General features: G+C 57.6%; 1 protein-coding gene across 1 annotated transcript in view; it reads left to right on the forward strand.

Annotated features, from left to right (window-relative positions):
• The window catches only part of SRRM3 (serine/arginine repetitive matrix 3), a 29,096-nt gene continuing 4,500 nt past the window's right edge, over nucleotides 1-24,596 (forward strand). The window contains exons 1-12 of the mRNA XM_030287859.4: nucleotides 1-255; nucleotides 7,824-8,053; nucleotides 11,533-11,634; nucleotides 15,031-15,165; nucleotides 15,274-15,354; nucleotides 15,734-15,763; nucleotides 16,171-16,239; nucleotides 16,531-16,566; nucleotides 17,199-17,249; nucleotides 17,350-17,454; nucleotides 18,303-18,474; nucleotides 23,900-24,222. Of these exons, the coding sequence (XP_030143719.2) occupies nucleotides 7,830-8,053; nucleotides 11,533-11,634; nucleotides 15,031-15,165; nucleotides 15,274-15,354; nucleotides 15,734-15,763; nucleotides 16,171-16,239; nucleotides 16,531-16,566; nucleotides 17,199-17,249; nucleotides 17,350-17,454; nucleotides 18,303-18,474; nucleotides 23,900-24,222 (1,328 nt within the window). The 5' untranslated portion in view covers nucleotides 1-255; nucleotides 7,824-7,829. The remainder of the gene's footprint in view (nucleotides 256-7,823; nucleotides 8,054-11,532; nucleotides 11,635-15,030; nucleotides 15,166-15,273; nucleotides 15,355-15,733; nucleotides 15,764-16,170; nucleotides 16,240-16,530; nucleotides 16,567-17,198; nucleotides 17,250-17,349; nucleotides 17,455-18,302; nucleotides 18,475-23,899; nucleotides 24,223-24,596) is intronic.

Genomic DNA, 24,596 nt, shown 5'->3' on the forward strand with positions numbered 1-24,596 from the left:
GCGTACGGCGGGCGGCGCTGTGCCCGCGGCCGGGGCGCTCCGCGGCGGGCGGCTCCGTGTGCCGGAGCTGTCCAGCACTTCAGCAGGGGCCGCGCCGGGGCCGCGCCGAGGGGCCGCGCCCGGCGGGACCCCGGGACCCCCGGTAACCCCGGGACCCCCGGCACCACCGGCACCACCGGCACCACCGGCACCACCGGCACCCCCCGCGGCCCGCAGGGAGCCAGCGGGGCCGGGCCCGGCGGACGGCGGGGCGAGGTGAGGCGCGGCCGGGCCCGCGGCTGTGGGGGTGGGGGGGCAGCGGGACCGCGCTGGGTCCTGAGGGGGAACTGGGGGTGCAAAGGGGTGAGGGAAGACCAGACCCCCCCTCAGCCATCCGGTGATGCTGGTGGCGACCCCCAGAGACGGGGATTTGGGGTGCGGTGCTCCTCAGGGGGATGGGAATTGGGGTCTCCGAAGGGATGGGGAAGGAAGGGTGTGTGGTGTTGTGGGTGTTGGGATATCTGGGGACCCCTCCGGGGGGGTGTGCTGGGGGTCTCGCCCCGTGAGGTTTGATGCTCCTGGGGGTGTGGGATGGGGTGAGGAGCCTGGAGGTGAGGTGCTTTTTGGGGTGCAGGGGGTCCCCCCAGGGATGTGGATATGCCGGGGGCTCCCTGGTGCTGGGGAGTGTTTAGGGGGCACCCACATCCCTCTTTTCCATGCTGGGGGAGACAGGATGGGGCTGGGACAGCGGGTGACCCCCAGCAGTGGGTTTTTGGCTGGGAAGGACGGGACAGGGACGATCCTTAGCAGATGCTGGTGCCTTGTGTGGTGCAGGTGGGAGACACGGTCCCCAAACCCCTTTTTCTGCTGTGTGGACCCCCAGGCTGTGCTGGGGAGGGTTTGGCTGACGAGATTTCAAACCCTGCGGGTATTGCACGAGGGAAGGAGAGGGGGCAAGGCTTGGCAGCGGGGAGCCACAGCAGCAACTCACCCGCTTGTCTTTTGGGAGCGTTTTGTGCTTCTCCTTCCCAGATCAGCTTTGTCCCCAGGGATGTCTGGGCTGTGCCATGCAGGGAGCTGGAGGTGAGGGCTCGGGCCATGGCTCAGGGGAGCAGGTGGCTTTCAGAGGACACAGGTTCATTCATTTCCTCCAGAGCAAGATTTCAGACTGGATGTGAATTGGTTTGCCTGTGCTCGCACTGCTGTATGGGGGTCACCTGGCAGCTGGCAGGATTTGGGGGTGTCTCAGGTTGATGACAAATGTCCAGGACCTTCTCTGAGGGTGCAGATGCTCACTGGTTTCCTTGCCCTGGCATGTGGATTTTTCTCTGGCAGAAGCATGGGGACACCCCCGCTGTGGGGGGATTTTGGGGACAGTGTTTGTGTCCAAACACACATCGTCATCACTCCATCCCAGTCTGCCAGTGTGGCCTCACACAGTGCCACCCTCTGTGTCTCACCTGCTTTCCCCAGAATCCCCCCAGCATCCCACCTGCCTCCCCCTGCCCCAGGACTCATCCTGACAACGCATGCAGGGGATGTCAGGAGCTTTCAGAGCCAGAAATTGGGCAGATTTTAAGGGAACCTTTGGTCCTTGGTCACTGTTGGGAATGGCAAGCAGGGGTTTTGCCAGGCAGATGGGCGCAGGGGTCTTGGTTGGCTTTATCTCTGATGTGAAGAAAATGCTGCTTTTCCCCTGGACAAAGGGTCTCATGCCCCTGGGGCCAGATCCAGTTGTGGGTGGGTGTGTGGCAGTGGGTCCTGGAGCCTGCTGGAAGAGGGAGCAGAGGGTGCTCACCCCATATCTCTGGGCAGGGGATGCCTGTGGGGTGCAGGTCACCCTGTGGGTTAGTGCTTATGCTGAGGGTCTGCCAGATGTGGGGGTCCCCAATCCCCAGAGCCCTTTCTCCTCCTCCTCCTCCTCCTTCCTGTCTCCCAGCTCCCGTTTTCCCCGGCCAGGTGGCCCGTGGCTTATATAATGTGCTCAAACCCCGGAATAGCTCCTCCCGTTACACAACCACCCAGCCAGCCACGGAGGGGGGTGGGGGGGATTCCCAGCTGGATGCTCCCCCTGCACTGGCCGTGACCCCCCTCTACCTGCAGTGCTCAGCTCCAGGGGTTGTTCACCGGGATTGTGTCCCCACTGGGGAAGGTGACCTCATTGTGACAGTCATCCCCCTGCTCCTCCATGTGCTCAATAATTGCTTTTATTTGTAGTAGTGTTGTTGCTCCCCTTCCTCAGAGGGGTGATGGGCCTCGGGCTGACTGGGCCTCCTCCTGACTCCTTGCCCAGCAGAGCAAATGGCCCCAAAGGTGCAAAACCTGAGGTGGCTGTTCCCCCTCTCCATCCCCATTCCTTGTTTGAGCACCTCCTGTTTGGGGAAGGTCTGGCAGGGGCATTCGCAGGGGGATGAGGGAAGTGTGGCCAAAGGGGTCCAGGGCTGGGGATCCCATAGGAAAACCCATCACCTGGATCTGCTGTCTTTCCACTCAGCATGGGGAGATTGCTGCTGCCCTGTGGATGTGCTGCTCCTCTCCCTAATCCCTGATTCAGGAATGGGATCTCTGCACGGGTCCTGGGGCTGCTCCCCATCATGGGGTGACCCCTTTCCCAGCAGCTCTTCTCCAGCCAGAGTGAGAATGGAGCTCCTCAACAGCCAACAGCCCAAGGGGTTCAGGCTGGGGGGGCTTCAGATGGGGCATTTTGGGGACAGGAGTAAATCCTGGCTCCTCGCCCTCCACTGTGTCCTTTTCCCTGGATCATCTCCAGGGGATCTCTGTGCCCACACCCCTGTGTGGTGCTTGTCCAGTGTGAGATCAGTCCCCAACCCTGGCTCCCCCATCCCTACATCCCCAAGCCAGGAAGGAGCCCAGTTGCTTAGCAACTGTTTAGCTTCTCCACCAGCCTCCTCATCTATTTTAAAATATATATGTATTTTTATATGTGTGTATATATATATATATCTGCACAGACGTAGGTATGCACATGCATCTGCAGCTCCTGACCCCCCAGCCAGCATCTAAATATTCTTTACTAATTGCTTTAAAATCTGTCAGGTGTCAAATTCTGTACAGCAGCTGCAGGAAAAGATGCCCTGGCCTTGGGGAAATAGGGATGGCAGCACTGGGAGGGCTGTCACCAATCCATTCCCGGTGCCCCTTCCCACGGACACCATCCCTATGCCTTGGGGCTGGAGAGCAGCGCTAACGAGCCCCAGAACGGCTGCACTTTTAAAGCTACATTTGCCTTTTTCCCTCGTTCTTGAAGGTCTGACTCACAGTTTTTGGCACTGGAAGGCAGCTCCGGAGAAGGTCAGCCCAATTAATGGCAGCAACCCTGGACTTTTCCTCCTTGTAACTCCAGCTGGGTGTTCAGAGGAGGCTGGCTGCCTGGCCATGGTGTTCTGGCATATTTTGTGTCCTGAAAAAAACCAAAAAGACCTTCTCCCAGCTGTCACAGCGCAGACAGGGAGCAGCCTGGGATGGGGCTGTGCATGCTTGGGGACAGGGTTTATACTTTCAGTCGGTGGTGGTGCGACCTGATGAGATGCCAACAGGCAGGAGAGCCACGGGGACCACCCCTCGCAGCCTCTCTGGAGCGACTGGAGCGTCCTCACCTCACGGGAGCCGCCGTGCTGGGCTCTGTGCCCACATCCCGTGCCCGCAGCCCGGCACATCCCGGCACATCCCGGGCGCTCACGGCCGCCCCGGCTGGTGCAGCTGGATGTGGCGAGAATTAATGGAGCGCCGGCCGGAGGCGGCTTTAATTAGCACCGAGGCACGGAGAGGGGGCAGGATGCCCGGGGACCGCCTTTTCCCAGCGAGGGAGAGATGCCGGGAGAGCATCCAGGCACCCAGAGAGCATCCAGGCACCCAGAGAATACCCAGGCACCCCGAGAGCATCCAGGCACCCCAGAGAGCATCCAGGCACCCAGAGAGCATCCAGGCACCCAGAGAGCACCCAGGCACCCAGAGAGCATCCAGGCACCCAGACAGCATCCAGGCACCCAGAGAGCATCCAGGCACCCAGAGAGCACCCAGGCACCCAGAGAGCATCCAGGCACCCAGACAGCATCCAGGCACCCAGAGAGCATCCAGGCACCCAGAGAGCACCCAGGCACCCAGAGAGCATCCAGGCACCCCAGGGAGCATCCAGGCACCCAGAGAGCATCCAGGCACCCAGAGAGCATCCAGGCACCCAGAGAGCACCCAGGCACCCCAGAAAACATCCAGGCACCCCAGAGAGCATCCAGGCAAAGCCTGGGTGGGATGACCCGAGCTGGCAGGGCCTGTCCTGGCTGTGTGACAGGGGCAGTGCAGTGTGTCCGTCCTTCTGTCTGTCCTGGCAGGCTCTGAGCTGGTACTGCGGGTGCCCAGGTCCTCCACACCTTGGGTGTGGTTCAGCATGGTGGGGAGGGAGGGAGGGAGGGAGAGACCTGGGCATGGGATGGAAGGTGGTGGTGGAGGGTGAGGAGGAGGAGAATGGAAAAGAGGGATGAAGATGGAAGATGGGGGTGAGGAGGAGAATGGAGAATGTGGATGAGGATGGTGGATGGGGAGGATGATGAGGAAGGGGATGAGGAGGAGGAGGAGGAGGATGGGGATGAGGATGGAATTTGGGGATGAGAGTGAAGATAGGGATGGAGGATGGGGCATCTCTAAAGAATTCCAAAAGCTCTAATCCAGGTATCAGAAAGCACCTGTAAGCTGAAAAGCTGGATTGACCTCCCCAGGACCCAAGGTGGCACGTAGGAAGAGGATCAGGATCCCAAAATACGTGGGCGAATGCCTGGTTAGTATGGGAAAAGAGGGATTTGCTCAGGAGTTCCCCCAGCATCTCCAGCCCATGGTGCCAGGGAGTTTGGGCCCTCCTGGGTGCCAGGAAGGGAATTTGGGACGTGGGAATGGATGCCAGCAACAGTCCATTTGGGAGTGTGTGGAGACACAGCTCACCCCAGGATGCCTCCTCTCCCTCTGGGTGAGGCAGCCAGGCAGTGGCTGCCACTGATTGATGTTTTGTGGGTAATTACTGCAGATAATGAAATATTTAACCATCATCTTTATTATCAGGGCAGTGCTGAGCCGGGTGGGAAACCACTGCTGTTTGGCCAGGGCTGTGCTGATGGGTTTGGTGCTGATTTTGGTGCTGGCAGGGCCAAGTGGGCCCTGTGTGGTGGCCAGTGGATTGAGGTCGTGGTGGTGGCAGCTACTCTGTGTCCCTGAGCTGTCCCAGGGCATCGCTGGGGCTCTCCTTGTGGGGCAGGGAGAGCACAGACCCAGCTGGGGGACAGGGGCTCCCTGTGCCCTGATGCCTTGTCCCCACTGTCACCAGCTGTGTAGGGCTGGCTCTGTTTGGCACCCAGAGGTTTGCCTGGGGCCCCTCTGGAGAGCTGGGGGAGGGTTGTGGGTGGGTTTTTCCCATTCCTTTGTTTCCCTGGCCGTGCTGTGGCTGCAGCAGGGGGCTGGTACAGTGGATATTGCTCCAGGATGAGGGGACACTGATGCAGTACCATGTCCATCCCCCGTCCAGCTCCACCTTCCTGGCCCCAGGTGCAAGGGGATTTCTCCAACTCCATCTTTTTCATGGGAACAGGGAGCATTTCCTGGTGGATCTGCATGCCTCCCCCACCATGCAGCCTTCTCTCACAGGTACCCATCCAGCTGCCAGTTTGTCTCCATCTGCCTGCCCAGCTCTGTATCCCACACTCTCTCAAGCTTTTTCAGCAATGAATTTATCCACTGCTGGGCTCAGGATGAAATGAATTCCCACTGGGGACAAGCAAGCAGAGGCTGCTGCAGAAAGCATCTTCTCTCCTTTCCTGAGCCCTTCTTGGGGAAAGGTTTCTAAGTAGGGAGCTTCCCCCTCTCCCTAACTTCCTTCCAGCTTTTTCACTTCATGTCCTGATGGGAGAAAGGGGGAGAGGAGCCCCCAGGGCAGGTTTTTCTGCAGCATCTCTCTGTTCTTCAGCCTGGAGCCATCCTGGGATATGGAGGGGGCTGGGCTGAGAGTGGGCAGGGAGGGCTGAGCAGGGCTGTGGTGTGCCATGGGGTTTGAAATGTGGGTGCTGCAGGCAGGGGGGCCCGGGGACCCTCCAGGTGCAGGGATGAGCATCCAGGAGTGCAGAGCCCTGTCTGGCTCCTGCTGCACCAGCAGGATCTGCCCCTGTGCCTCTGTGGAAGTAAAGGCTGCTGGCTCCTCTCTGCATGGTAGTAATGAGGAGGAAAAAAAAGAAAAATAAAAAAAAAACCCTTGTAATTAAGCACTCAGCTGCTGTCCTCCCTGGGCAGACTTGTCGGGAGATAAATGGCTGTGTGGGGCAGCCAGTGGCAGCAGGAAAGTCAGGCATGTCCTGTGGGGATGCTGTGGGGTGGGAGACACCTTCTGGCCAGGTTGGGATCCCCACCACCTCAGGGAGGGCTCTGAGGTATTTTCTCTTCTCAAACAGCAAAGAAACCTCATCAAAGCCTCTCGTGGGTGATCTGCATTCCCACCCTGGCTCTGTCCCAACTGGCATGGCCTTGGAAAGCTCTGAACTGCTTGGTGGAATGGCACACTGGGAATGGCAAACCTTTCCTGGGCTTGAAACAGTGGGGATCAGTCCCTGGTCCATCTACTCCTTCCACTTCTGCTGGACTTAGGGATGCCTCCTTCCCTGGGCCAGTGTTTGCCCCCTCCTGCATGGGCAGCATGTCTCAGCCACCCAAGGACTGGCTGCTTCCTTCACAGGAGATGACTTTCAGGCATCACCCATCCTTGGAAAAACTCCCCCAGCAGGATCTCTGGGACAGAAACACCTCAGAGCAGTGGCTTGCTGGCAACAGCTGCTTCTCCAAGCCCAAATCCAGCCTGGAGAGTGAGGCAGGATGCTCTGCCTTTGCTCCTGATGGTTCCTCATTGTGCAGGGCCCCTGTAAAGGCCGGGTGGTGCCTCTGCAGCCTGGTGGAGCTGGTGGGTAAGGCAGCAGATCTGCAGTGGGAGCATCCCATGCTCGGGAGAGGGCTGGGGCACAGCAGGCAGCAGGGACAGTGAGGAATGGGTGCTCAGCCATGCACCGATGGCCCGAGGGCGCTGAGACAGGGCTGTGTCTGATCCAGGAGATTTGGGAGCGTCTCCTCCCTCAGGCTCGGGGAGCAGCAGCTGCTCGGGAGCAGTTGTCCTCTTCCAGGGGTTATTTTTGGAGCCAAGAGAGGACACATTGACTGTGTGGTGGAAAGAGGAGGCAGAGACACGTGAAGATGAAGGAGGCAGAGGGGGATGAAGGGGGCAGAGGCTGGTGGGGATCATCATCTCCCCTTGCAGCCCACACTGGGCCATGCCAGAGGATGCCAGGCCATAGCCAAAGAGTGCCAGGCCATGGCCCAACAGCATCAGCAAGTGTTTGCTGCCTGAGTCAGACATCAGCATGTCCCACCATTGCAACCAAACCAGCCCATGCAGCTGGGAAATGCAAGGGGGTAGCTGAGGGTTTTGGGTTCCTAGAGGACTGTAAGGATGGATGCCTGTCCCTGCTCCAAGCCCACACTGGCTGACAATGGGGTTCATGGGGTCCATGTCCTGCTGCTGCTGCACAGTCCTGGGCCCCACAGAGCCACCCTTGGCCAGGTTTCTCCAGTACAAGGCTGGAGCAGATCACCCTCCTCTCTTTCCCAGGAGCCTGTCATGGTGGTGGAAGTAGCTCCAGCTCTGCTTTTGCAGCAAGGTGCAGGGACATCGAGTCACTGTCCTCATCAACCTGCTTTCAAGACTGATTTTGCCCTCAGGTCCTCGCAGGGTCCCCTCACTGTCACGGGGTGAGAGGGGAAGCAGGGCAGGTGCTGACCCTGACTCTTTCTCTCCCTCTCAGGCAATCATGGCTCTCTACAACAATGGGGCTGACGTGCCTTCGCCCCAGGAAGCCTCCAATGGCTTCCCCCAGCCTGGTGCCTCAGGAACGTGGCACAAGGGCGAGGAGGAGGTGAGGCTGGTGGAGCCCAGCATGGTGAAGAAGGCTCACCGGGAAATCCTGGACCATGAGCGCAAGCGGCGGGTGGAGCTGAAGTGCATGGAGCTGCAGGAGATGATGGAGGAGCAGGGGTGAGTGCTGGGGACATGAGGAGGGGATCCTTTTGACCTGTTTGCACCTTGTTCTCCCCCTTTCAAAAATAAATTCATGTGGCAAGTGTCACTATTTGGAAGTTAATTCACTTTTGGGTGAACCAAACAGCTTTGGTAGGTTGGTCTGTGGTGGGAAATGCCTAAGAGTTCATCCACTCACCCTGCTTGGAAGTCTGGGCTCCCAGCTTGTCCTGCAGGGAAAGATGAAGCAGGAAGAAGGAGGAAAGCTGCTCATGGATGTGCAAGTCTGGGATGTGAGAACCCAGAGGAAAGCTGGGGTTTAGTCACAGGAGAGGCTGGTTTGGGGCTTCAGTTTGCCCTGTTTCCCTTCCCTTCCCTTCCCTTCCCTTCCCTTCCCTTCCCTTCCCTTCCCTTCCCTTCCCTTCCCTTCCCTTCCCTTCCCTTCCCTTCCCTTCCCTTCCCTTCCCTTCCCTTCCCTTCCCTTCCCTTCCCTTCCCTTCCCTTCCCTTCCCTTCCCTTCCCTTCCCTTCCCTTCCCTTCCCTTCCCTTCCCTTCCCTTCCCTTCCCTTCCCTTCCCTTCCCTTCCCTTCCCTTCCCTTCCCTTCCCTTCCCTTCCCTTCCCTTCCCTTCCCTTCCCTTCCCTTCCCTTCCCTTCCCTTCCCTTCCCTTCCCTTCCCTTCCCTTCCCTTCCCTTCCCTTCCCTTCCCTTCCCTTCCCTTCCCTTCCCTTCCCTTCCCTTCCCTTCCCTTCCCTTCCCTTCCCTTCCCTTCCCTTCCCTTCCCTTCCCTTCCCTTCCCTTCCCTTCCCTTCCCTTCCCTTCCCTTCCCTTCCCTTCCCTTCCCTTCCCTTCCCTTCCCTTCCCTTCCCTTCCCTTCCCTTCCCTTCCTTTCCCTTCCCCTCCCCTCCCCAGTTTTGGGGTGACAGGACCCCCTGCCCCCATCCTGCCAATGCCATGGCCAGGCACTGCAAGCTGCTCTCCCCTTGGCAAAAACGGGATAGGGAAAAACCCAAGGGGCTGAGGAACATCCCTTCCTGAGTGGGCAGAAGAGACTGGGGGGCCAGGAAGGAGACCCCCATCCCTGCTGGGCATGGCTGTGCTGTCTCTGGCAGCAGCCAAACATCCTGATCCCTCTGACAGCTCTCTAAAACCTGATGGATGGAGCAAATTCTTCAGCACACTTGGGTAGATGGGAACTGGTATCAGCTGGGGAGAAGGAAAATGGATTGAGGGAAGGCTTCGCCAAGGCTTTCATTAAGAGTGCAAGCGTGACCTAGAATTAAATTGTCTCACACAGACTGGAATAATGATTGTGCCTAATTTGTCATTATGGAAATGAATAAGGCTGACCTGGCGCTTTGGGGAGCCCAGAGCCTCCTGTCGGGTTCCTGAGCCCTAGTAGGGATCTTACTACTGGTAGTAGCATTACTGCAATGGGTAATAGCAACACTGCAACCAGGGTTGTTGTTATTGCTGTAATTGCTTTGCTGTTATTAAGGCTATTAATAACACTGATGATGGTGATACACCAAAATGATAATATAATTACAGTAATAATCTTGGTCAGCCTGCTTAATCCTCTGCCTGCTCTTCCCCTCCACACAGGGGCTTTCCAGGGGGGTTCTGTGAGAAGGGATTTACACTCCTGAGGTTTCTGCCTGGACCAGGGGCAGCCTCCTGGCCATGGCCTTGGGGGAGTTGTTGATGAGGGCAGAGCCCCAGGATGGATGTGAGTGTCAGCAGAGGGGGTTCTGCAGGGATCTGAGCACTCCCTTGTTTCCTTAAAGGAGAATGGCTCCTCCTGCCTGTGCTGTAGCTCGCTCCAGGCTGCCTGCACTGTTATTCCCTGCCTGCAGGCTGGATTCCTTGGCCAGAAAAGAAGTGTCAGCAAATTTTCTCTCTTTCCAAAATCCATTCTATATGTTAAATGCAAAAGCAAACCCCCTCCAACAGGGTTATAAGCAGCACCAGGGGAATGCAGGAGAGAAAGGGCTGGTGCTGCTCCTGCCTCCATCCCTGGAGGTGATGGGGAGTTCCTCGCCTGGGCCTCCCCCCACAGATTTGCTAATGGCCCAGCCGCAGTGGCCCATCTGTCACCTCCTGTTTGGCCTCATGTCCCCTCTCCAAGAGCACCGGCGGTGTTCTTAATGTGCTGCAGCAAATGCTCATCTCGGGCAGACATCTTCCTGCTGCTGTGGGCTGGCTGATGTCCATGGGGTGGCCAGGGCTGTCAGCTCTGTCCTTGTGGGGTGGCCACTCTGCCCAGCTGGGTGCACTGCCATCAAGGGAATGGAGCAGAGCAGCATTTGGGGGTGTTACCCTGGTTTTGGGGCTCCCCATGCACAGGTGTGAGCTGAGGAGAAGCAGCCAGGCTGCCTCCATACCCTTCCTTCTGTGTGAAGTCTGGCTGGGGAGTTAATGGGAGCCTTTCAGTGCAAATGAGTTTGTTAATATTAATTCTCCTCTCCTTGCTGTTCCCCTTCATGGACACTGCAGGAGGGGTGGGTGGTGCCATGTCCCTTCTTCACCCAGGGCACCCTGAGCACTGCAAGGGCCATCAGTGTCCCCAGCACGGGCTGTGTGAAGTGCCAGTCTTGGGGACTGCTAGGCCTGGGCTAGGCAACCCAGGGCTAGGCCTGGCTCTGGCATCCAGTTTTCTGGGCTTGTGGCAGTGTGATGGAAAGGGTGGGCCATGAGCAGCCCCTCTAGAGGCTGTGACTGAGGACAGGGACACACACAGAGCCTGACAGCGTGGTGGTGACATGAAGTCCCTCTCCCTTCACCCTATCCCCCGGGATGATGCCCAAGAGCATCGTGAGGCTCTCCACTGCATCCCGCTGTTGGGATGTTTTAAGTTGAGGAGGATGCTCAGGTGCCCTTGTGCAGCCACAGGATGTGGCACAGAACCACCTGGCCAGGGCTGTCACCTGTCCCTTCCCAGGGACACCGCGGGGACAGCAGGAGTGCCGTGGTTTGCAGTGGCTGTTCTCAGATGCCAGGACACAGTGATTAGTGTCTCTCGTTAATAACCCTGCGGCGCCTGAGTCAGCTCTGAGTAGTGCAGAGCTGGCACAGCTTTCAAGGCCCCAGAACCTCAGGAGACGAGCAGGGGGAGCTCGTGATGGGACAGAGATGCTGGGAGTGACCCCAGAATCACAGGCTGCAGTGGTGGCACTGCTGAGAAGGTTTGGTAGGCACTTGTCCCAAAGCCTGGGGCGGTCAGAGGGAATGGCATCCTAGCCATCCTTTTCTTTCCCCCCTTCTTGATGTCCCTTCCTCTGCCAAGCACTGCTGGGAGAAGCATGCAAGAGAGAGGGGGACAGACATAGTGATGGCAGGAACCAAGCAGAGGTCTGCTGTCCTCCAGGCCCTGATGACTATCACCATGCCACCTCCCTTTTTAATTGTGTCACTTCCAAAGCTATAGAGTTCCTCAGCAGGTCCATGGGGTGCCCATGCTCCAACCACAGCATCCCTGACCACGTCTTTGCCCATCCAGGTACTCGGAAGAGGAGATCCGACAGAAAGTGGGGACCTTTCGGCAAATGCTGATGGAGAAGGAGGGTGTGCTCACCAGGGAGGACCAGCACGGGCGCCAAATGTAAGTCAGGCAGCTTCCAGTTGGTCCATCTGTGTGTCTCATCCCAGAGAGGCACGTCCTTGATTGCCTCTGAGTATCAATGGCAGGTGGGTGGGTGGATGAGGGTATATCTAGGCATGACTGGATAGATGGATGGACATGGAGAGGGTATGAAGAGATGGATGGATGGATGGATGGATGGATGGATGGATGGATGGATGGATGATGGATGGATGGATGGATGGATGGATGAATGGATGGATGGATTGGCTTTGAGTCAATGTTTGTTTGATTTGATGGTCGGTTGGTTGATTTGATGGTTTAATGGCTGGTGGTCGGTTGGTTGATTTGATGGTTAGTTGGTTGGTTGGCTGTTCAGTCAGTTGGAGGCAAGATTTGCCCCTCTGAGGCAGTATCCTACCTCTGGAGAGGTTTTAGATTATCCTGCACTGGCATTTGGAGAGCTCTGGGTGCTGTGCAGAAGCCAGCGTTGCAATGCTCCTGTCCCAGAGGATGAAACCCAAGTGCAGAAGGTCTCAGTGCTTGGCTCACCCCACCAGCAAGGGGCAGGGACCTCATGGAATAAGCTCCTCCAAGGAGATCCTGTACTGTTCCTTTTCTTCTAATCACTCCTCACAGTGCCTGGCCCTGGGGGGCTGCCTCTGCCCTGGAAGGGAGTTTAGGGCTCAAGTTTGGTGTCAAAGCAGCCCAGCTCCTGCTGGGGACATGCCAGTTGCTGCTCCTGCCCTGCACAGGACTATTCCCTGCCTCACCAGGGTGCACCCCAGCTCCATGATGATTTATCAGTGCAATGCCTAATGGCCCAGGCAGCATGGCCGGCCCGGCGTGCACCATCCATCAGCCTGGAAACCAGGTCACTTGGGACAGGAATAGATGCTTCAGGTTCACTGAATATTAATGCTTCATTAGGGTCAGGAAATCAGGGCGAGGGGGAGGCAGGGAAGCCATGGCAGCAGGGAGAGCCACCCTCACACCACTCTGCTGGCACACCAGGCAGGATGGGACACAGGGACACGGCTGTGCCCTGCCTGGGTGGGGCTCACGGGCTTGGGACAGCGTGAAACATTCAGGATCCTCCTTCAGGCAGGGAAAAACAAGGCATGGGGAAAACCAACCTGCCCAGTCACTGAGCATCACGCCTGAAGTGTTAACAAGTGGCCTTTGCTGGTGGGGGCAGGGGTCATCTCCAGGGCATCTTCCTGGCAGGCTCGTTAAGGCCTGCACTGTAACGAGCACATGGGGAAGCCAAAGGTGCCTGAAAGTTACCCAGGCAGCCCTGGCTGTCACCTTTACAGGCTTGGTTTTGCAAAACGAAGGGTAATCATTAAAGATTAGCCCCAGGGCTATAAATAATAGTGCTGAGCTGGAAGGAGCAGTCTCGCAGCAAAGGATTGCTCGGAGGAGAGCAAAGCCAGAGGCGCTTGAGGAGGCTGGTAGGAGCTGGGTCCAAAGGAGGTGGCTCCTCAAGCAGCAGAGATCTGAGCTGCTGCATGCCAGAGGTCTCTGCTGCATGAAGAGGCTGGACAAGGGGGTTAAATAAGCTTTAAATAAAGAGCCTCAGCCCTTATGGTGGCTGGGAGAGTGCTCAGCAGAACATCTTGTGGGCCTGGTCCTGCTCCAGCACCACTCTGGGCTTTTACCGCGTGGTCCTTGGCTGCCAGGACTGTGAGTCCGAACCAGCTGGTCCTGTTTCAGAGCCAGTGAGAGGGCTCAGCATCATCTGCAGAACTCCCCAGGGAAAACTGAGGCATCGAGCACAGCTGTGACCACCTGAGTCCCTGCCTTTGCTCTTTGTGCTCTCCCAGCTCCTGTCTCTGTGTGCACAGCTCGGTACAGCCTGGTCCCCAAGGAGCAGGGCTTGATGGACAGGCTGGTGGGATTGCAGACAAAGGCGAGCATGTGCTGGGCAGGGAGGGATAATTGGAACAGCACAAGGCTGGTCTTGAGCTGCTGAGCACAGCTAATGGGTGAGATGCTGGCAGCGTGGAGCACTGCCTGCTCACAGGGCAGAGACACACACTGAGAATTAACCCCGCTCCCTTCTCTCTTCGCCTCTTTTCTCCCCCTTCCCACGGCTGAAAGGCTGATTCTACTTTTGGGACATGGCCAAAGCAGGAGTCATGTGGAGAGGACCCAGCAAGCCATGGCTGTGGCACAGAAGGGAGCCTGAGTCCCGCTTGAGCGACCATCCGTGGTTAGGGGGAGGGTGCCCCGTGCGTAGTTTCGGTCCAAGACATTTCTAATTAGGTTAAACAGCCCATGGCCGGCCTGTGGCCAAGCATGCCAACACGTGCCACTGTCAGATCTGCAGTCTGGGGCTGGGAGCTTCCCTTTTCCCAGGCAATGGCCAGGCTGCCAAGGGACTGATGCTGTGGGGCTGCACTTCTCCCCCAGCATTGCTGACTGCTCACCTCCGGGCTGGGAAGGGCAGAGGAGCCCACATCAGGCTTCTGAGGGCAATTCTCCCTTGGGAAGCAAACACCTGGGCTGCTGTGGTGCTGGGCACCCTCCATGCCTGCCCCCATCCCTTAGGTTTCCTTCCAGAGCACCTGGATGTCCTTGTCTCTCCATGAGTGAGATGTCCTACATCCCCCAGGAGCAAATGAGAGGCTCCCTGAGGGTTTTGCTCCTGGGGCTGATGGCAGAGCCAGCCCAGGGAGCGGGGGGCATCAGGGAGAGGCTGGGCAGGGACTCCTGAGGCTGTCCTAGTCCAGCTGCCAGGCCTCTGCCAAGCCCTGCCCACAGCCCTGGTAGTCAATGGCAACCTCATGCCGGTTTCCATGGCAGTGGGAAAAATTAATGCTGATGAAGTCACTCAGGAGAGAGAGAGAGACCCTGATGGCTCTAGGAATGATGTCCCCCCACCCCTTCTTCACCTGGCCCTAGGAGGGTCACTGACCATTACCTGCCTGAAGCTGAGCTGGTGGCACTGTGGGGTGCTGGTCTCAAAGCCCAGATCATCCTGGGCAGTTTCCACCTAAATTTCTACTGCTGGTCTTCTGCCAGCTCCTCTAACCCTTATCCAGCCCTGCAACCCACCTGGGCTGGCCCAGCCTCACATTCAGCCCCAGCACTTGAGCAAAGCCAAAAGGGGTTCGAGTGAGGCTGAGGCTGGGCCCTGTGGGGAGATGGTGGCCCGAGTCTCACAGTCTCCCTGTGCTGGCCTGGTGGGGATCTCTGCAGGGATGGGAGCCACAGGAATACCCTGAGCAGACCTCCACCCTGGGACTTTGCTCTGTGTGGGCATCAAGGGACATGACCAAGGTCCCCTGGGGATGCTGGGGCAGAGGGAATGTCCCCCAACCTCTGTAGCTGCACTGGGGCTGCCCCAGCTGCTCTGGTGGGAAACAGGGAATGGGGATCCCCAAAATAATCCTGCTCTTCCTCCTTTGGCAGCGTGATAGAAAACCACCACGGGGCGGACGGGGCGGAGTACGAGGTGGAGTACCCTGAGTACGGAGAGGGCTGCCTGCTGCAGTGCGACTGCTCGGCCGAGTGCTACCGCGAGGACAGCGGCCACCGCGAGTACAGGTTTGCCTGGACTTTGGGGACCTGCTGTGCACAGGGTCCCCACCCAGGGACAGAGGCCAGGGGCTCGTCCCTTCTTCTTTTCTCAGCCTTGTCTGCTGCATCCCACAGGTTGAAAAGGCGCTCGAGCAGCTCCACCTCTCCTCCACCCAAGAAGAAAAAGAAGAAGAAATCAGGTCACCGCCGGAGCCGGTGAGTCCTCGGCTGTCCCTGTGCTGTCCCCTCTCTCTGGAGGGCAGCTCACCTCCCAGCTCAGCCCTTTGCCAGGCTCTGGAGGGGCCAGTCACCTCACTTTGGGGGGCAGTACATCCATGAATGTGCACCCTTAAGAGGTGCAATGCATCTGCATGTATTGATACTGCAACACACGTGTGTGCACACACCTACTGCATGCACTGGTGGGACCTTGCCTGGTCCATGTGGGGAAGGAGCTCACTGCCACGGGGCACAGCACCAGGCAGGATGTGGCTCTGTGAAGGGTCCATCTACCCCAAACCTCACACATAGCCCTGGTTGCCTGGGCAGGATGCTGTCCCTAATGTCCCTTTCTTCTCTGCCTTTCCTGTGGCAGCAAAAAGAGGAAACCTGGCTCAGAGCGCAGGTGAGTGACCACTGGGCTGGGTGGGCTGTGGGGTCCCCTCTGGGCTTGCAAGGCCACTGGGCACAGGCTAACCTCTGCCACCCACTGTCCCCCTCTGAAATCCCTCTGGGAATTGGCCACCTTGTCTCCTGCTGGAGGCTGTAGAGCCCACGAGGTGGCAATGAGACACAGCAGGATTTGGGCATTCCAGAATTGAAGGCAACCAGAGCCCTTCTGCCAAAATTCCCTTTCTGTCCCCTAGCTCAAATCCCCCAGGAAATAACTGCCATGTGGTGTTCATGCATCCCGTGGGGTGGTCCAGGGGAAGCAATGTAGCTGGGGGTGATGGGATCAGGCTCCCCTGGGCCAGGGGGAAGAGGCTGGGGAGTCCCTTGCTCCCTGCTCAAGGGCACCCACTTCCCCTCTAGCTGTGACAGCTCTTCACCCATCCGCAAGGAAAAGAAAAAGAAGACTGGAAAGAAACACAGACGTGACAGGTAGGATGGACACAACAGCAGGCTGGGGACAGCAGGGGTGGCTGGGGACAGAGGGGCTCCTTGGGGCTGCTCAGGTCCTTGGGCTGGGGTGGGATTTAGAAGATAGGGATGGACTCTGATGACTTTTCATGGGGCCATCACCTCCTCACAGCCACTGTCACCTGCCTCATCCAGTGACCCACCTCTGGGCCATCTCCCTGTCCTCCTCATCCCTGGAAACTGCCCAGCCTTTGCTCCCTGCTGGCCAGACCAGTGTATCTCCTTCAACTCTGCCTCCTCTTCATCCCTCAGGTCTGAATCGGGGTCACGAAAAAAGAGAAGACACAGGTAAGAGTGACAGCTACCAAGAGCCACCCCAGTGCCACCAGCTGCCAGCTTCCCCTGCCAGGGACCCCCTGTGTCCTGCCCTCCTGCTGTCCCCTCCCCTCTGCCCATCGTGATGAGCCTCCTCACCCCACACTGCTGTGTGTCCTCTGCCCTTGGATGTGGCACAAGGTCACTCTGGCTGACTGTGGGGCGCCAAATGTCCCCCAGGGGAGGAGGGAGGATCCCAGGAAGCCGTGGCCAGGGCAAACCTTGACAATTGCCCTGTTTTGCAGATGCCCTCTGCCAACACTGCTATTTTAAGGTGAAAGGAGTGAAAAACACACAAAGGGTTCCAGAGAGGGCACAGGGTAAAACAAGTGTGAGGGGTGACAATGGGCCTGAGCCCTGAGGTTGCTAAGCAGAGCCAGTCCCCCTCTTTTCTCCTGCCTGGTCTCACCAACCTGCTCCTGACCTCACAGTCCTCCCAAATCAAATCCACCACGCTTTGAACCTCAGTGGAGCCCAGCTCCAGAGCAGGCAGGTCCTTCCCCTCGCTCCTCCCCCAAAAGCCTCGGTGTCTCTGGGGGGCTGGGAAAGCCACCCCCAGGTGCTGTCCCCACTCCCACATCTGCAGCTTTCGGCTCTTCCCGCAGGTCCCGAAGCCCCAAGAACAAACGGAAAGAGAAAAACAAGGAGCGCAAGAGGTGAGGGGCCGGGCAGGCGGGGACAGCGGGGCTCTCTGTGTCCCTGCGTGTCCCCGCGGCGGCTCAGCCTGTCCCCCGGCCCCGGCCGCCCTCTCCGCAGGTCCCGCAGCGAGTCCCCGGCCTGGCGCTCGCACCGCCGCAGCTCCTGCAGCTCCCACAGCGCCTCGCTCTCCTCCGACGACAGCGGCTCTAAATCCCCGGGCAGGTAGGGACGGTCCGGGACCCCCGTCCCCACCGCCACTGCGATGGGACCCTGTGGGGCAGAGAGCGGGGACAAAGAAGTCCTTGTGATGGACACACTCGCGGGGTAGAGGGCAGGGAGGTGGGAGGCAGAGGTGTCCCAGGGATGGGTACCCCGGAGGACAGAGGGCAGAAGGTGGGTGACAGAGATGTCCCAGGGATGGAGACCTTGGAGGATGGAAGGTAGAGGCAGGTGGCAGGTGTCCCAGGGATGGGTACCCTGGAGGACAGAGAGCAGGGAGGTGGGTGACAGAGGTGTCCCAGGGATGGGTACCCTGGGGGACAGAGGGCAGAAGGTGGGTGACAGAGGTGTCCCAGAGATGGAGACCTTGGAGGATGGAGGGCAGAGGCAGGTGTCAGGTGTCCCAGTGATGGGTACCCTGGAGGACAGAGGGCAGGGAGGTGGGTGGCAGAGGTGTCCCAGGAATGGGCACCCCGGAGGACGTAGGGCAGAAGGTGGGTGGCAGAGGTATCCCATAGATGGAGACCTTGGAGGATGGAGGGCAGAGGCAGGTAGCAGAGTTGTCCCAGGGATGAGGACCCCGGGGGATGGAGGGCAAATGCAGGTGGCAGAGACATCCCTGAGACAGGTATAGAGCTGAGTGGGATTATGTGCTGCAGCATCTCTGGAAGGTTTGGGAGCCTGACGGGCTTTCAATTTTTAGCCAAAGAAAGCACAAAGCACCAATTCTCGTCCCATTTCTGGCGTCGGCAAAGCCCGGGCTGCAGCCGGCGGCTCTGCCGGAGCCGGGCCAAGGGCGGGCCGGGCTCGGGGCCGGGGGTGGCGGCAGCTGACGGTGCGGTTCTCCTCAGGCTGAGCCCCAAGCGCCGGCAGGATGGCCCCAAGGGCAGCAGCGCCCGCTCCAGCCGCAGCCCGTCCTCGCCCTCGCCGCAGCGCTCGGCCTCGCCGCACCAGAACGGGCACAAGGGCAGCGCCCAGAACGGCCGCCACAGCCACGGCGCCCCGCTGCCGGAGCCCTCGGATGTACGTAGGCTTTTCTTGGATCACTCTTCGCTTCCCTCCCCTCCTCCCTCCACAGGACTGCCCCCCTGCTTTCCTGTCCCCTCCTTCCCCACTCGCTCGCCTCCCTGCCCTGCCCAACCGGAGCAGCCGGGGGAGATGTGGGGTGCAGGTTGCACCTTCCCAGCGCTCACCAACCCCGCGCTGGGTGCACGATCTCCCTGGGGGAGCCAGACCCATCACCCTGAGGCAGGGATCAGGGCAGCCAACAGGTCATCCCTCTCCCAAAGCCGCACGTCGCCCTGCGGATGTCATCCCCACTCCGGACGATGGCTTGGCAGGCCAGCATCACCTGCCAGGGTCACCACCGGGCTCAGCACCTCCCTGAGATTGATCCCAAGCAGCCAAGAAATGGCCAAAACAGGAAAATTATTTTTGCCCACCTACCCCAACTCTCCCTAGTGCCAAGGGGCCAGCACCAGTGCTCAGGACCCCAACACCCTGTCTGGCCAAGTTAGGGTTTGGAGGGGATTTGATGCTGGATGCTCAGATTTTAGGACCTTGAGGTCCCCATGACAGGTGACATCAGAACTGAGCATCCCCAGCTCTGCCTCAGCATCCCGAGGGTCTTGCTGAACCCTTGGGGGCTGCTCCCCTGCTAACCCAGTGGGCCCAGGGGCCAGCCCCAGTTTAACCAGTGCTGGGATGGTGAGGAGCCTGCCTTGGCTGAGGGAGGGCTGGAGGCAGGGCTGAGTGAAGCCCTGGAGCCCACCCAGATCCCCGCTTGCCCCAGGGAACTTTATTCCCACAGGTGAGGTCCTGGGCTGGCAGCACCCAACGCTGACACCCAACACCTGCAGGGCCAGGGGCACCCCGGGGAACGGGGCCAGGACCCCACATCCACGTCCCCTTCACCCTCCCCAGCCCAGCACCCCCCAGCAGCACCCAGCACCCTGCCCACCTCTCGGGGCACCTCTCTGCTTTCTTCTTTCCTGTGGTTTCGGCTGGGGCGTGGGGGGGTTCGGGTGCCGAGGCGCCGCCCCCGGGCTGGCCCCGCTCTCCCCCTGCCCACCCCACATCGCCCAGGCCGCCGAGCTCCCTTGGCTCCCCGGCACCAGCGGGACTTTTCTCCAACAACTTTCTCTCTTTCTCTCTCTCTCTCTCTCTTTCTTTCTCTCTCTGGTTTCTATTTTTTATTTTTTTTTCTTTTTAATCCCATCTGTGTTTTTCTTTAGCCTCCCATTTGAAAAAAACCCAAACGGTAATATACACTTCCATTTCTTGCTCAGCAGAAGCAGGGACGAGGGGGAGGGAAGGGCAATGAAACGTGCTTTTTTTCCCGCCCCCTTGTTTTAGTTTCCTTTCTCATGATTTATTTTCTTTTCCCTTGTGATGTACAGAAATGCAAACGATATATATTTCTCTTCTTTTTATTTCCCCCCACCCCGTCGTCGTCGTGTTGTTCTAGAATTTTTTGCTTTTGTGTGTGTTAATGTGGAGAAGAAAAAAAAAAAACAAACAACAGAACAAAAACAAAAACCCGATGTGTTTTCTAAATATTTACGACCGCTGAACGTTGTATTTCCATTTTCTATATTTTGAACAAGGAATTTAAAAGGGAAGGGAACCCAGCAGCTCTACATTGCAAAGGAGTGAATTGCCCTTTTCCTCCTCAAATTGGCAAGTGCCCGCTGTCCTCGGCTGGACCCTGCTGCCGTGGTGAGCTTTTCCTCCCCGCTGCAGGCTGAGGCCGCTGGGTGAGGGGCTCTCCCGACAGGATGAGTACCCAGCCCCCTCCCACCTCCCGCAGACCCCCCAAAATCTCCTGCCCACCCCAGCACCCCAGAGCCGCCGGGAGCCAGGGGTTGCCTTCCCTTTTAAATCCCCACTCCTGTCTCCATCCATCCCTGCTGCCTTCCCAGCCTTCCTCCCGGGTCTCTCCTCCTCCTCCTCTCCCACACGCACCCTCCAGCCCTTCTCTTTCTCCGCTTTTCTTTGGGCCAACACAACCCGACCTCCCTCGCCGTGTCCCACCTCCATCCATCGCCTTCCCTGCATGTTGTCCGGGACTTTGCCGTGTCCTAGAGGGACTTTTAAAGACTGAACCGCAGCCTGATCGGGTTACAGACACCAACCAGCCACTTCCCCGCGGCCCCCCCCGCTCGCCGGCAGGCCGCAGCCTTCCAATTTACAAAAAAAAACCAAAAAACAAACAAAAGTTCTTAAAAAAGAGAATAAAAATTAGACGCAAAAGAGACCAATTTTAAAAAATAATTTAAAAAATTCTAAGCTAAGCAAACGGGATTAGCCGAGGGGTCTGGATCGCCGTACTAAAGAGTCCTTGTCTTTTTCCCATTCTGCCCTCCAAATGTGGAGATTATTGTTTTCTTTTTTTATTATTGCATTCCTGTCACTGCCAATTCCAAAGGTAGGTATTTTGTCCACCTCTGCACGTTCACTTCTGCAGATGAGCCTGTTGAAAAGCACCGTAGCTTGATTTAATGTTATTTTCTCTTTCTTTCTGACTTTCTTTCTCTTTCTTTCTCACTCCCCTTCTCTGTCTCTCATTTTGTCTCTTTTTGGTGGCTATATATAATTTTTTTTTAATTTGTATGGTTTTCCCCAGTTAGCTGCAAAGCCATGCTCTTCTCTTATGTTTTTTTTTAATATTTTTTTTTGCCCTGTCCACGTAATATATTTTTTCTTTCTTCCCTCTTTTTCTCTTCCCCGTCTCCTCGTGCTGTCGGTAGAATGCATTTCTGTGTCTTTCAGCCCTCCGAATTTGTGTTCGTTTCCATTCAGGGGCCGAGCACGGCTGTTCCCTTTCAGTCCCCCGTTAGTGGCCGGGTAATGAAGGCGAATATATTTAGGGAGAAATAGGGATAGAAGTGGGCACAGGGGGTTTTGGGGTGGATGGATGGGGCAAGAAATGAGAAATCTGGAGAGATGTGTGGGTTTAACCCCTCTTCAGGGGGAAAAACCCAGCTCAGGGAAAATTCTGAGGGAGGCTGCAGTAGGGAAAGGTTTAACTCTTCCTGCGTGGTCCAGGACATCCCTGTCTGCGAGGGGCAGGTGACAGCATCCCTGCCCTGGCTGTCCATCCCTACAAGTGCCCAGCGTGTGTTGTCCCTCTTAGGCTGAGTCTTTGGCAATTGGGGTTTATTCGGGATGCTTTTACCTTTGCTGCCTCCCTGCACACCAGGGCAGGAGACTCCAGGGTGGGAACCTGCATCCCACAGCCCGACCCACGGCACGGCCAGCCAGTGCCAAAATGCCACCCTGGGAAAGAGGAACCCTCTCTCTTTCTCTCTTCTTCGTCCTCTTCTTCTTCTTCATCTTCTCTGCTTTAATGTTCCTCTCGTGGGATGCAGGGCTGGCATGGGCTCCCCTGATCCCCCTTTCTGGGCTGCTGATCCCCTGGAGCAGATCCGTGTGCCCCGGTACTTGCAGGGCTGATCATCACTGCCAGCCTCCCCCTCACTGCAGCCATTGCATCAGCAAATTTTTTTAATAAAACCCCCAAATCCCCCCATTTTGGCTTCAGTTTTCTGCTCTGTGGCTGGAGGGATTGACTTTTCCATGGGAACAAGGGGGTGGTGGTGTGTGGAGCAGTCTGGGATGCTCAGGGACACGGAAGCTTCACGTCCCTTTTGCAGCATCTTCATGGTGGTCCCCAGAATCCCAGCCCTTCACACTGCCCCCTTATTTTTTGGAGGGAGAAAAGTGGCATTGAGAACACAGTGGGATGGGTGGAGAGAACCTCAGCCTCAAGGATTCACTGACCATTCATTGGTGTATTTGGGGCAAGGGGATGATGAGGAACTGGGGTCACAGCTCTGGGTATGGTGACACAATCCTGGCACCATCCCAATATCCCTGAACCCCTTTTGACCCCCTCGGCTGGACTCACCCTCCCAGGGATTCTCAGGGACCTGGCACCGGGCTGTGCCTGGGGGGAAGGAGACCCCAAAGCCCCCTGAGCTGGGGTTTGCCAGCTTGGTCAGGACTGGTGTTGTAGGAACCGTTTCCACCCATCTTTTTGGTCTCGTGGTGTTTGCAAAGATGGGGGGAACATCCAGGCAGCGTTTGTGGCTCAGAGGAGCTGAGATATTTGGGAGCCTTAGGGCTGGGCAAAATCCTTTAAGATCTCAGTGAGAGCCTGGCTCAGGGCTTGGCCACGCTGGTGGCCCAAGGTTTCCCCTCCCCGTAGGAGAAGTGAGTTGGTTTGTTTTATTTCTCCTCTCTCTGACTCTGTCTCTGTCTCTCCTCCTTCTCTCGCTCTTTCTTTCTCTCTTGCATTTTTGTGAATCTAATGATGCACTTATATTGCCCCGCTTTTCCCTTCTCTTCATACCTTACCTACTAAAGGAGGAAATGCCACTTTTTTGGTAAGTGGATGTTAACCAAGAGGGACTTAAAAAAAAAAAAAAAAGCATATAATGGAAAAAATAAAAAAAAAGGAAGCAGAAAGCAAAGTCTGTGTTGAGTGCTGATGAGGACTTAGCAGTTCCCTGCAGAGTCACAGCTAACAGCTCAATGCGTGTCCCAGGAAGAGCTCAGAGACATTCGTTTATCTCAGTAACGAGGACATTTGTGAAGTTTTGCTTTGTATTTAATTAATTTATTTCTATTTTTTTTAAGTTTGATTTGATTTGGATGGTTTTTCTTCTTTCTTTTTTGTTGGTTTCTTTTATGCCTTCTCGCCCCCGCCCCCCGCCCCCTCCTCTGCCTTGCCCTCCATTGTCGCTCTGTGCCGTTTTTTCCTCGTTTCTGGATTTGTTTTAAGCCGAAAGCCGTACTGTCGATAAAAACTACACGTATCGGAACATATATCTCTATATATGTGCATGCCTCAGTGTGAGCAGACCCCATCACCTCCAGCCCTCTTTGGTTCGACCCTTTCCCCTCGGCTCAGTCTGATTTACTCTCCCCCAGTGCCTCACCTTCCCTCCTCTCATACGTTGTTTTTTTTTTTTCTTATTTTTTTGTCCCCATTTTCTTTCCTTCGTTTGGGTTTTATCCCCCTTTCCCCTTCCCCTTTCTTGGTCGGGGCGGGCGGGTACCAGGGTTTGCTTTATCCCCTCTCCAGCTGTTTTTTGGTGGGGAGGGGGGGGTCGTTTCTTTCCCTTCAAGCTCTCCCTCCCCGACGACTTGGGGCTTTCTTGGATTTGTTTCTTTTCCTCCCATCCCACCCTTTCCTTTGGGTTTTTATTACGATTTAAGTTGAGTTCTATTTTTTTGGCGTTTTGCATGCGGAGGTTTGCATGACCCACGTTGTTGAGGGCGAGAGGAAGGTGCAGAGTAGCGTCTGTGTAGCCTGCCTTATGCGATGTGCATTGACGTTGTGATCTGCGCCCCCGGCCCGGCGCCCCCCGCTAAAATCCCCTTTCTCCTTCTTTCTTGTCTTCTTCCTCCTCTCCCTCCTTTTCTCTCTCTCCTCCCTTGCCAGAGGCCAACCTCGGCGTCCTCCTCTCCGCGGGCTCACGGCAGGACGGAGCCGCCATCCCCCCGCCCCCGGGGGAACCGACACGGCGCCCGCAGCCCCCGGTCGGCCACACCAGATCGGGCCAAGCACGGCCACCGGCACCGCTCCCGCAGCGCCTCTCCGCCGCCCCGACACCGCGGCCAGAGCAAGGGCCGACCCCCGGGCCCCCGGGAGCCGCCGCCGCTCAGCCCCGCCGGCTACAGCAGCGACTCGGAGGGCTCGGCCGGCTCCCACCCCTACCACCCCCCGGCCGGCCCCGACAGGAACCACGGCGCGCACGGCAAGAAGTAAGGGAGTCCCCGGGATGGGGTCCCCACATCCCTGCCCGGGTATGGGAGCTGGGCTCGGCTGTTTGTACCTTAAATCCATCCAGCAAAGCCCTGCGGCTGAGCTGGGGAGAGGGGATGGGTTGGGATGCTCAAGGGATGGGGGTGGGAATAGGGATGAGAAAGGGACGGGAATGGGGATGGCAATGAGGACGATGGGGACGGACCCGGGGATGGCGATAAGGAAGGGATGGGCTTGGGGATAAGGAAGAGCCACAGTCGGTCAATGGTAGCACACTGTAGGAAGGGTCATCCCTGCAAGGGATTATCTCACTGCGAAGGGCAGAGCCTGGATGGCAGCGTGGGATTACAGCATCCCACAGGATGCGGGATGG

The sequence above is a fragment of the Taeniopygia guttata genome, chromosome 19, assembly GCF_048771995.1.
Source record: "Taeniopygia guttata chromosome 19, bTaeGut7.mat, whole genome shotgun sequence".
Classification (NCBI taxonomy): domain Eukaryota; kingdom Metazoa; phylum Chordata; class Aves; order Passeriformes; family Estrildidae; genus Taeniopygia; species Taeniopygia guttata.